General features: G+C 38.3%; 1 protein-coding gene across 2 annotated transcripts; it reads right to left on the reverse strand.

Moving 5' to 3' along the window:
- Window positions 1-4815: 4815 nt before the first annotated feature.
- On the reverse strand, window positions 4816-11899 carry LOC306988669 (serine protease 1-like). Of its 2 annotated transcripts, none has more exons than XM_079593779.1 (6): window positions 11699-11899; window positions 9563-9680; window positions 9037-9156; window positions 8890-8952; window positions 8020-8111; window positions 4816-4995 (listed from the first exon to the last, which is right to left on the reverse strand). In XM_079593779.1, exons 1-6 carry the CDS (start codon window positions 11788-11790, stop codon window positions 4884-4886), a joined length of 597 nt encoding a protein of 198 aa, XP_079449905.1. In that variant the 5' UTR covers window positions 11791-11899; the 3' UTR covers window positions 4816-4883. The 2 variants fall into 2 exon arrangements, with proteins under 2 accessions (XP_079449905.1, XP_079449904.1); XM_079593778.1 differs by having other exon boundaries at window positions 4831-4995; window positions 8812-8952; window positions 11699-11823.
- Between the last annotated feature and the right edge of the window lie 744 nt (window positions 11900-12643).

A 12643-nucleotide genomic window follows, 5' to 3' on the forward strand; every position in this document is an offset into this window, starting at 1 on the left:
GACCTCCTGAATCAAACTAGATCTACACGTCACTAAAGTGCCATACTGTATCAGTTTAAACTCAGATAATAAATGAACATAATCAATGTGTGTGAATCATTTTTTGTTTGTACAAAGCAGGATCCACTGTGGCCACATGTGCACATCATCTGTGAGACTGAGTAGAACCTTCCCCATTTATAGCTACATTCTGTTTTAAATTATTGACCAATCACAACATACCTAGTTCTGTCAGTCAACTTATTCAGCAAATACAAATCAAACAAACACTCTTAAAATGCATCATAATTTACTGTTATGTAATCATTCTCACCAGTGAAGGTCAGGTGTGGCAGCAGAGAGATGATGATGATGATGATGATGATGGTCATGATGAAGATGACATGACGTGGGTTTGGTGAAAGACTGTATACATGTACTGTTAAAGTAGGTGACTGTCACGGAGTTGCCCCAAAGTATTTTCTTCTTCTTACAGTATATAAGCAACACATTGATGAAAAGATACTGTTCCTGTTTATCCTTCCAGTCTTGCATTCAGACTAAAGATGGTTTAGAAGATAAGAATCGAGCATATATGCATGCCCATTACAAATGATTTATTCAAGTATGCTATTTGTATACTTTTCTTAAACTGAAAATTTGAAAGTATACTTTCAGTCTACTTTTTATGTAGGCCTACAGTACTTCTCAGAAATATTCTTAAAATTACACTTAAGTATACTTGACTTAAACTGACAGAAAAGTCTAAGTATATTGTACTAGTACTCTTTTGATCGAGATATACTTAAAATATGCTTAAGTATTCCAAGTAAACATTGCTTGTAGTTGTGTTTACTCTTTTGACTTCTGATAAGTTATTAAAGACATCGGTAAAATAGTCCAAGTGACTACAGTGGCTCAACCAAAAGTTCATCAAGCGAAAAAACTAAAATGAAAGTGAAAATTAATAGTTGAATAAAGTTGTTATTTTTGTTTTGTTTTTGTTGTCTTTAATAACTTTATGGGCTGGCAAGTTTCACTTACAATAGAAACCTATGGAGGAATGAGACAGCTCTCAGATTTAATCAAAAATATCTTCATTTGCGTTCCGAAGATGAACGAAAGTCTTACGGGGACGGAACAACATGAGGGTGAGTAATTACTGACAGAATTTTTGGGTGAGCTAACTCTTTAAGTAGTCACCACTGGCGGGGAAAGAGTTAAAGTACAGTTAAAGTTATATTTCAAGTAGAAAAATTAATACCTAAATAGGAACATAGTAGTATACTTAATGCAAAAACAATATTTATATAGCAAACTATAAGTTGATGTTACGTTTACGAAGTATACTTAATAAAATGGAACTTGAAGTATACTTATTTTTTGTATGGGGCATTTTAGTATATTTTACAGTTCATAATACAGCTGGTATGCAGTTTTTTACCCTTAAAAGTACAATTTAATTCCAAAAAGGCCAAGCTCTATCATTTTGATGCTGGATATACAGGGACAATCCAATGCAGAGAGAGATTTTTCCTTAGAGCTTGGTTGTCATAGTGGCTAAAAGACATGCTGCTATAAATCTTAATCAGCAAAATCAATTTAAACATTCTTAAAAACCAGCTTAATTGCTAAAATGCTTGATTCTGATTGATCAACATTCTATGCTGTTGTTGTTTTTCTTCTTCTTCTTCTATAAAAGCATGGCAAAAGTAGTTCCAGCCAAATCTTGACTGCATTAAAGTTCCATGTGAGTTCGCCAAATTATTTCATTTATTCACAAGAGCTTTGCAGCCTACCACAACGAAAGAATCAAAAACAGCATAAGGCCCTGATCAAGCAAATAAACATGAAAAACAGGATACAAATGACTATCTATTAACATTTTTTAATTAAACGACCTTTTATCTTTAAACATCCCAAAATATCTCTTTCTTCTGCTCTCTCTCCAACCCACATGCACACGTAAAGTCACAACACTTGTTATCAGTTCTAACCGCAGTATTTTATCGATCAAATAGTTCTTGTACTGAAAAACCATATGGCATTTCTCAGTAACGATAGAGATAATGCCCCCTCCCTCCCTCCCTCCCTCCCTCCCTCTCTCTCTCTCTCTCTCTCTCTCTCTCACTATGTTAGTAGTGTGACACTAGTAGCAATAGTAGCATGTCATGGCTCTAGCCTCCATTTTGATTCTGAAATGACATTTTGAAATTAGCACAGAATGATTGGGACAGAATGCCTCTGAAAGTTCTACTCGAGTTCCACAAGATCATTTTAAGGACAAAAACCTGAACCAGTCTCAAAATAAAACACTGAAACATGTCTTGAGGTGTGGTAAATGTGGTAAGCAGAATAACTAACTTGAATTATATATTTTAAAAAAGCTTAGCGTTGTGTCCGCATTACCCAAAGTCACCCAATTGAATTCTATGGTTGTATAAGGACATAATAAAAAAATCATAGGGGTAAATACAATCAAATTAGGTAAATGCAACCTCAGATAAACACCACATGACATTTTACACCGTATCGTATCATTATTTAACAAAAACTAGGCCAAAATGGAAAAGCTTCTTCTCTCTAAAAGAACATGGCAGCACAGCTTAGGTTTGCAAAGTTGCATCTGACCAAACCTCAAGACTTCTGGAACAATGTCCTTTGGACAGACGAGACCATAGTGGAGATGTTTGGCCATAATGCTCATCTATAACAGAATCAATGTGTTGCACTGGCCCAGTTAAAGTCCAGACCTCAACCCGGGACCTTAAGAGAGCTGTGCATAAACAGATGCCAACAAACCTTAATGAACTGAAGTAACGTTGTAAAGAAGAGTGGGCCAAAATTCGTCCAAAACGATGCGAGAGACTGATACTGTCATACAGAAAACGATTCTTTCAGCTTATTGCTGCTAAAAGTGTCTCTACAAGCAATTGAATCATAGGGTGTACTTCGTTTGTGTCCATGGCTTTTCCACTCTGGCTAAATAAATAATGACACTGTAAAATGTAATTTGTTGTTGTTCATCTGAGGTTGAATTTACCTAATTTTAAGACATGCTAATGACCAGATGATGCATTAAAGTTCAATGTAAGTTTGACAAATGCTTTCATTTATTCACAATAGCTTTGCAGCCTACCACAAGTAAAGTCACAGAAACTTGTTATCAGCACTACCCGCGGTATTATATCGTTTAGGTTTGGTACTGAAAATCAACATGGTATTTCTCAGTAATAAGGTGATAACATCTCTGTTAGAACGAGCCGCACAAATTCAGACACACCTCTCTCTCTCTCTCTCTCTCTCTCTCTCTCTCTCTCTCTCTCTCTCTCTCTCTCTCTCTCTCTCTCTCTCTCTCTCTCTCTCTCTCTCTCTCTCTCTCTCTCTCTCTCTCTCTCTCTCTCTCTCTCTCTCTCTCTATATATATATATATATATATAGCTGGAAACTATATCATATCTGCCACACCTGTGTCCTTTAGGAAACTAAATAAATGTGTACTATTGTCATTTAATGCTTTTCCCAATAGTTCCTTAAGGGAGTTCCCTTGAACCTCCATTCTTCTTATGCCTTCTTTCATCTTTGTCCTTTCCCTCTCATACTTCTGACATTCAAACAGCTCATCTTCAACAGATTCAATACTATTGCAAAATTCACACCTTCCTGATATATGCTTATCTATTACATATAAATACTGATTTAACCCACAGTGTCCAACCCTTAGTCTAGTAAAAAATATTTCTTCCCTTCGTTTCCTCAGTGATCCTCCTTGTCCCAACCTTTCGTTGTATACTGTATACATTTCTCCCTTTCTCCTCTTTATCCAACATCTCTGCCACTTTTCCATAATGGTGATGTCATCCCTGCTCTGGTAATCGCTCTCTCCATCTCTGCCTTAGAAAAAGGTGCACTTAATGCATCCTCCACCTCCTCTCTTTTTTCCAAGACTCCAGGATAAGCCTTTAATGTCCTTTCCCTTCCTTTCTTCCAGTTTCCCTCCAGGTTATCAGAACTGTATTTCTACAAAAACTTTTGCCATCATCTCTGCATTCCCCTTGCCAGTCATGGTTATCGAGTGGGATGCGTGAGAGCGTGTCGGCATCTATATTGTTTTTCCCAGGTCTGTATTTAATCCCTTAAGGAACTATTGGGAAAAGCATTAAATGACAATAGTACACATTTATTTAGTTTCCTAAAGGACACAGGTGTGGCAGATATGATATAGTTTCCAGCTATATATATATATATATATATATATATATAGAGAGAGAGAGAGAGAGAGAGAGAGAGAGAGAGAGAGAGAGAGAGAGAGAGAGAGAGAGAGAGAGAGAGAGAGAGAGAGAGAGAGAGAGAGAGAGAGAGAGAGAGAGAGAGAGAGAGAGAGAGAGAGAGGTGTGTCTGAATTTGTGCGGCTCGTTCTAACAGAGATGTTATCACCTTATTACTGAGAAATACCATGTTGATTTTCAGTACCAAACCTAAACGATATAATACCGCGGGTAGTGCTGATAACAAGTTTCTGTGACTTTACTTGTGGTAGGCTGCAAAGCTATTGTGAATAAATGAAAGCATTTGTCAAACTGACATTGAACTTTAATGCATCATCTGGTCATTAGCATGTCTTAAAATTAGGTAAATTCAACCTCAGATGAACAACAACAAATTACATATTACAGTGTCATTATTTATTTAGCCAGAGTGGAAAAGCCATGGACACAAACGAAGTTATCTCTGTCTAGCTCTGGTCCACACTCCAGTACAGTAGGTGGCGGTAATGCACCATTGAATTTGGATGCCAACCGTCATTAAACATCAAGGAAGAAGAATAAGAAGATGAATGAAATTTTTTATTTCAGAGTTTAATGACAATCTTCGATCGAACCGTTTTCAGACTCTTTGAGAAATTAGGTGATGTGTGCAATGTATATTCTCAGGATGTACTTCGCATTGATGCGATCTGAACTCTGGCTGTTCCTCAAGTCATAAGCACCAACAACAACCGTCAGAATCTCAAAGCTGTTGAAAGAGAAAGCCATGATGGTCATTCATTTATGTCATATATGGTTGCACTGCTGCAAAATTACTTTATTCATGAGGTAAAAGGATTGCAGCTTGAAGGCACCAAACACATCCTCTTCCTATTTTCTCTTGCATGTTGAGCATGTAGTTGCATGCAGTTATTATTACAGTCAACCTATAGGTTACTTAAATTATGGGTTAAAGCTTGCTTTGTGATGCTGTGTGTATGCCATTCAAAAAAGAGAGAGGCAACTGACAACTAAACAATGCATGTGAAGAAGTACGCAGATTGACCTCTGGTGGTGAGTTTAAGGATAAACTCTTATATATATATATATATATATATATATATATATATATATATATATATATATATATATATATATATATATATATATTGTGGCGAGCAGGACGAGGTCGAGGGACGTGAGAGCGGCGCGAGTATCTCTCACGTCCCTCGACCTCGTCCTGCTCGCCACATATACATATATATATATACTTTATTTCGAACAAATAGCATATACAATGGTGACTTCAATATTACATCAGAAGACTTTCACAATACTTCCACGATCTACTAAGTTTCTGGTAACAACACTTACACAAAACCTGTTATTTATATTATTTAGAGAGGGTGAGGGACGGTCCGAACGATTCCGCGTTCAGTAGTGACGTGAAGCCAGCGTTAGCCTTCCAAACACAAACAGAGCGTTGGAAAGCACAAGCAGGCGTATATGGCGACAGCTTGAAAGCAGTGCCACCTGCTTTCGCACAACAAAACCGCGATTTGGCAGAAAATCTACAACATGCTATTTATAACTTTGCTGCTGTTTACCACGGTCGGTCCTCCACTACGAGTCTACCTGTCTTGGAAGACACAAGCGGAACTGGTGACTGGGACGGGAGAACACTGGCTTTTGCACTCAAACTGTGTCACAACCTTTCGGACTATATTCTACTATCATAGCTGGCTGGACTCTATGCCATCTACTCATCTGTTTTACGTAATGGTTGTGCCTCGATTGACCATTTTAACCATAAAAAACAGCATTTACCTCACCAGTGTGGAAGGACCACAGCGTGCTACTTCTCCTACTGCTACTATCCGGGGATGTACAACTCAACCCGGGACTGGTGGTCCCTCGCAGTGCATCACAGGTCAGTGGTGCTAAACACTCTTTGGCGGCGACTGTGATGAAAACGCCCGAGGTGGTGAGTTTTTGTGGAATACCCGTAAAGTAATTATTTATGTTCCCTATAAATTATCTTTGACTGCATTATAATGATTTCTTGATTCAGAATATGATAAAGACTTCATAGGTGGATGTGTTCGAGGAATTTGGCTGTTAAAAGTATAACATTTAAAGCCCCTTAAATTAACGAAATGACTCGAAAAAAGATTTGTTCGTTTTAATGATTAATCGAACAAGCGAGTCAGTAAAATGAAAACGAGTCAGCAAAAAATCCGAACTTCCCATCACTCACAGGGTGCCATCAAGTGACAGTCTGTCACTTGACATCCACATTTGAGTGTGGCAGGCTCAACAAAATCTGGGCAACCTTTGATAATTTGGGGAATTTTAAAATGCTACTTGCCCGATTTGCCAAAACGTAATTTGTACCATGCGCCTATTTTTATCGAGCAATTAGCTAGTCCACATAACGCACGTCAGACAACGTTTGCAACTATAGTTGAAGTCTGTACTCTCGGCACACAGACTGATTAGGCAAGGCTACGTCTGTAGTGACGACTGACAATGCACACTATTTTATCATCTGCTTACCTTGATTGTCATCCAAACTTTCAAACGCGCATCAGTGGCTCCAACTCCGAACCGACACTCTAAAAAATGCTGGGTTGTTTTAACCCAAATTTGGGTCAAATATGGACGAACCCAACCGTTGGCTTAACATTTTTTATTTAAAAATGTAACCCAACGGCTGGGTTTGTCCATATTGGACCCAAATTTGGGTTGAATCAACCCAGCATTTTTTTAGAGTGTATGCTCTGAACTCTCTCTGAACTTTTCACATGCGACTGACGTATCAGGTGCAAGGTTTTCACCGAATCAATGATCAGAGAATACTGCAGTGAGAACGTTGTAGGCAGATGTTACAGCTGTGGGCTCCTCTCCTGTCATTAATACGCTATGGTCTAGTCTAGTCACCAACAGAAAATTAACTGAGAGAGGAGAAAACCACGATTTTGGCGTGACATTTCTTGCGTGTGCATGAGAGCATGAGATTGATGCTGAAACCGTGAGTGGTGCGTGAGAGTTGGCCAGATGCGTGAGAGTTGGCAACCCTGCATCTGACTGCTGCAGATTTATTTCTGCATTGATAGTGTTGCCGCTCCGACTATAACGTCATAGGTTGAACAGTGAACGCAGCATTAGCTCGTTGTTTTGGTTCAGGAGGAACTGTAAAAGGTGGCTGCTGTTTCGGTTGTGGTGCTCGATCGATTGATGACTGACGTCTGACTAACTCTGCATAGCATGAAACACGCTGATGACGTGTGATGTGCATGAGCAGGGTGCGCGGTGTTATGAAAATACAAAGCTGGTAGGACCAAATGCAATGATTGGACGAACATTTTATGGTCCTACACCTTCCACAGACAATATATTTATACATATAAATACATTTATACCACTTAAATTAGTGATTGCTATCAGGATGCAAAATTATCCCCATTCACACAGATCCGCGAAAACGACTAAAAACCCTGTATACTGCTGCTTGGCCATTAGATGGCGATGAAACACTATAGACTTAACACGTAATATGTATGTGCATGACGTCATTGTCTTCAGAGATTCGTTTTTGTTGTTTACATGGAGACCGTTTTTTTTAAATCTTGCCCTTTGAAACCGTTTTTCAAATGTTTGTCTTCAGGCACCCAAAATGCTGTTGTTGTGTAAGTGAAAGGCCGAAAAAGTTTTAAATTTTTTGTTGAAAACGGTAAAACAGTAAACTGCCCCTAAGTATAAAACAGCCCCCAAGTTGTAAATAACAGAAGACCTTTTGGTTGAAGAGGATCCCATGACCCAAAGGTCACGCCCAGTCAGGGACAGGAAAGCATTCTCCACAGAGACCTTGTGAGAGGCACACACCTTTAACAGCAGAACAGAATTATTTTAATTATTTCAATCTTCTCATAAAATAAGTGACTGTTGTGATATTGAGACCATTTTACCAATCACACTGAGACATTTAAAATGATACCAAACATGACAGAATTAAAATCATGAAATCTCAAGCTTCTGACATCCAGAGTCTATTTTCAGTGACCTACTTTCATATGCCCCAGGTTAGGGGGGCTTTTGAATGAGTTGAGAGATATTGTTTGGGGTCTTTTCTTCAGATTAGCAGGTTTATTGTTTTGTTGCTTGGTGTCTTCTTTGTGAGAGCTCTTGTGTTCAGTGTCATCAGAGAATTTTGGTCTTACAATACGATAAATAACACATTTTAGGTTTTTTTTGTTTTTGTTTTTTTTTTACTGTAGAAGTGTCATGATAGGTGTGTGAGCTAACATGTAAATTTTAAGGTGCTTCCAGTAAGAATAGACCTTGTCTAATCTATTGTGAATATCATGACTGATTAGAAACTAGAGTGTTTGCAGTGTCAAGTGTAAAACCACATGCGACGCGATCAGGCCCCCACAGGAAACCAAGCCTGCTGAGAAGGGTCGAGATAATCTTTCTACTGAAAAGTGTTTGGTGTTTGTCACATGATCTCCAATAATCCACACATACAATCAACAGTGTGTTTTTAGGAAATAACATGTTTGTCAATTGAGTTCTTGCTTCACACCTCCAAAAATAATCCAAGGCATAAATGTGGAAATCTTGGTGTAGACATTGGAAATGTAGATGAGTCACAGTTATTTGCCTGATTGAATGAAACGACACCAACTGCAACTTTGCTGCACACCAACGGTCCTCCAGAATCACTCTGAGAAGTGGAGAAAGCAACAGGCTGTGAATAAAATACTGAACTGCTACACTATTTGTGATTTGTCCAGAATATACTTTGTACCTGACAAAATCCTCCATGACCTCCTGCACACACCATCCTTGAGGCGGAGTACGTTTTCCCCCAGTACTTCTGACATGCTTTTGGGGTGCATCGGGCCTTGGCCTTGATGTCCTTATCCTTCTTTGGAATTGAGATTCAGTTGACTTTGTTGTTCTTTTTGACCTTTACATGTAGCTACAGCAAGTAATTAAATCCTTAAAGCTGAGAAATTTCATAATGAATATAAACTGTTCAGACAAAAATCTTATTTTTTGGCATATTTGAATGCCAATATATATATAAGGAAAAATTGTAGATACACCAGATATCAGACATCCAGACATCACCTTCTGAATGAATGCATTCCATCACTTGCAAAATTAACATTCAGTCCTATAAATCAGATTTGAAACTGAATTGGATTTGTGAACAATGGGGGATTAGGACATTCATGATATTTTTCTCTTACTTAAAAATATTAGTACATGGTTAAGAACACAATTGTTTTATTGCAGTTTTCCATGAAAAACCGATCTCAGTCATTTACCTGAAGTAGCATGATGCAATTTAGCAGACTCTTAGACTCAGGATGGATGTGGTAGAACTTGACTTCCATGTGGCTAGAACTAATGTGATCTCCAACCACGACTGTCAAGTTCTTGCGTCTGTCAAGACGAGGAAGAAAACATGCGTTTTAGTGGTAAATAAGGACTGTTCAAAACTGAGTTTTGCATTTAGACTAGACCTATAACAATATGAATTTAGAACCATATTGTATTAACTTACTTGGTTATGATGCTTCCAAGACAAAGCCACAAATATTTTGCTCAACTTTACCTTGGTAACTATGGTTTCGATTGAAGTAAAAACACATTTTTGGGTTTATAATGGGCGGACTCACTAGAACATACTAGGTTGGGTACTATCATAGTATGTCATTTCGAAAGTAGTCACACCAAGTGAAGACCCTTTTGCAGCAGTCTGGGAGTCTGACTCACAACGAAATTCTAACTGGACAAAAAAACTTACTCTGTAAAGCAGTGTGCAGCCGTCATGACAAACTGTTCAGACACAAGGAAGCCACCGTATTTGTGTTTGTTATTTCTTTGAATGGAAACTATATAGGGTCTTGAATGAGGTTTGGCTTCTGTGCCGTTCACTATACCTACATCCACAGATGCTGAGAAATAAATTTGTTTAGGTTGGTTAGATTAGAAATAGATTTGACTAAATGTTCCTTCAGATCAAGTTATTGAGTGTAGTGAGAGCCATTCGAGAGAAAAAAACATAAAAAAAAACAAAAGTGCACATTTATGGTAAATGTAGAAGACATGGAAACACATTCCATGAAGCTCTACGCACTGTTCTTGAGCTAATTCGAAGGCTACATGAAGTTTGGAGGTCTGTAGCTATTGACTGCAGACAGTTGGCGACAGCATGCGCTGACCCCGCTCTGTGGTTTTACGTGACTTACTACTTCGTGGCTGAGTTGCTGTTGTTCCCAATTGCTTGCTCTTTGTTGTAATGCCACCAACAGTTGACCGTGGACTATTTAATAGTGAGGAAATTTCACGAATTGACTTATTGTACAAGTGGCAACCTATCACGGTAGCACGTTTGAATTCACTGAGCTCCTGAGAGCGACCTATTCTTTCACAAATATTTGTAGAAGCAGTCTGCATTCCTATAGGTGCTTTATTGTATACATCTCTGGCCATGGAAGTTGTTGGAACACCTGAATTCAATGATTTGGAGGGGTGTCCTAATAAGTTTGGCAGTATAGGGTAGGTGTCATGTTTGTGCTGTTAATGGAAGTTGACTAATCTGCCACATGTGTGATGTAATATATGCCTAATATTTATTGCAAATTCTGTTAGATGTGAGAAAACAGGCGTGAGCTTAGTAAAGCTGACTTGCCACATTTTGAAACAACTGTTGTAAGAAGATTTCACAAAGCTCTTCATTTTACAACTCAAATCCTGGAGGCTTTTCAAGACTTATTTTTAACCTTGACCCATCTGTCAAGGTTAAAATTAAGTTAAAGCAGCACAGTTTATTATATCATTCCTGTTTTGAAATATGTTTTTTTATCATTGTAATTTAGCAACAGTTTTGGGTATTTCAGTTTTTCCCCATTCAATGAGATATGAGTCTACAGTCATAACTGAAAAGTGAGGGTGTGGTTATGACTATGAGAACACTTTGAGTATAATTGATGCTTGCCAAGTGATTTTATTGAAAGAAGTTTTATAGACAAATTTTAAATATTTATATATATATATTTAAATATAATCAGGAGCAGACTATCTGTGGGCCAATAGTCATGCCTCCCCAACCGGCAACATTACAGAGAATACCTGCTTCCACCTCTTCTCCTTTCTTTGGTAATGATATCCATGTAATGTTTTTGTTTAGTTTGACTTCTTTCTCTAGCTGTAATTCAAAATAAAACCATTTTACTAAACAGTCTTGTATAAGACTTAAGTTTAGTGGATTATACTGTTGTGTTGAGGTTAGTACAGAAGCCGTAAAAGCCCAGTTAATTTATTTATTTATTAAGTCATGAGCACCAACCACAACCAGAATCATATTTTCCAAGAGCATATTGGAAATGTTAATTTAAGTCACACGATATACTGTATGGTTGCACTGCAGTCATCAACATTGCTAAACAAGTTCTTACCCGTTCCTGCAATGTGCAGCAGTCAAGACAAAGTCATCAGAAATGAGGAATCCACCGCAGATATGTTGTCCATACGTCTGAAGAGAAACCATGTAAGGTCTGGAGTGGGGTTTGGCTTCTGTGCCGTTCACTATACCCACATTCACATGAGCTGTGAGAGATAGAGCTGTCAGTCAACTTATTCAGCCCATACAAATAAACACAGATAAAAATCATTGTAATAGGGTTTTATCTCATCAATCTCCCCAGTGAAGGTCAGGTGTGGCAGCAGAGAGGCCAGCAGGAGCAGAGAGATGATGATGATGATGGTCATGATGAAGAAGATGATCAGTGAGCTCTCATGATAAAACACTGTATAAATATAAGGGTGGGTGAAGACATTGAGCTTCCCGCAAGTCTTTTTTTTCAGTTTGTGGATGAGTAAATATTGTTCTTGTTAATCCCTGTGGTCTCATTTTCAGGCCACAGATGGTTTGGTCTGGATCTAGAAGATTAAAGCAGGACAGCATACAGTACATTTTGAATATTTTGTGCTATATTTTGAACATATTGTGCTAGTGATCATCAGCAGGTAAACATGAGGGCAGACTCCCTCATTACAACAGAAGTCCCCTTTCATCTGCCATGATAAAAAGGACAGGACTCTAAAACTCACACCTCCAAAAGAAGTTCCACAAACTATGAACTAGGTGGGCTAGAAGACAAGCCTGCAAAGACAATTACCAGGTACTATTTATCGAAGGTAAGAATTTTGAAATTAGCATGTCAAGGATCACAGACTGATCCCATCACTGTTTGCCCATTGTTCACCTCAGTCCCTCAGTCCTGAAACCAAGGTGTGAGTGACTCTCAGCAGGTCACATCCACACAAAGCCAGAGCTTTCCTTATCTGATCTTATTTTTCCCTCATTCTAAAAAAAAAATCCGTAAACACAGCATCTTCTC

The sequence above is a fragment of the Phoxinus phoxinus genome, assembly GCF_949152265.1.
Source record: "Phoxinus phoxinus genome assembly, chromosome: 20".
Classification (NCBI taxonomy): domain Eukaryota; kingdom Metazoa; phylum Chordata; class Actinopteri; order Cypriniformes; family Leuciscidae; genus Phoxinus; species Phoxinus phoxinus.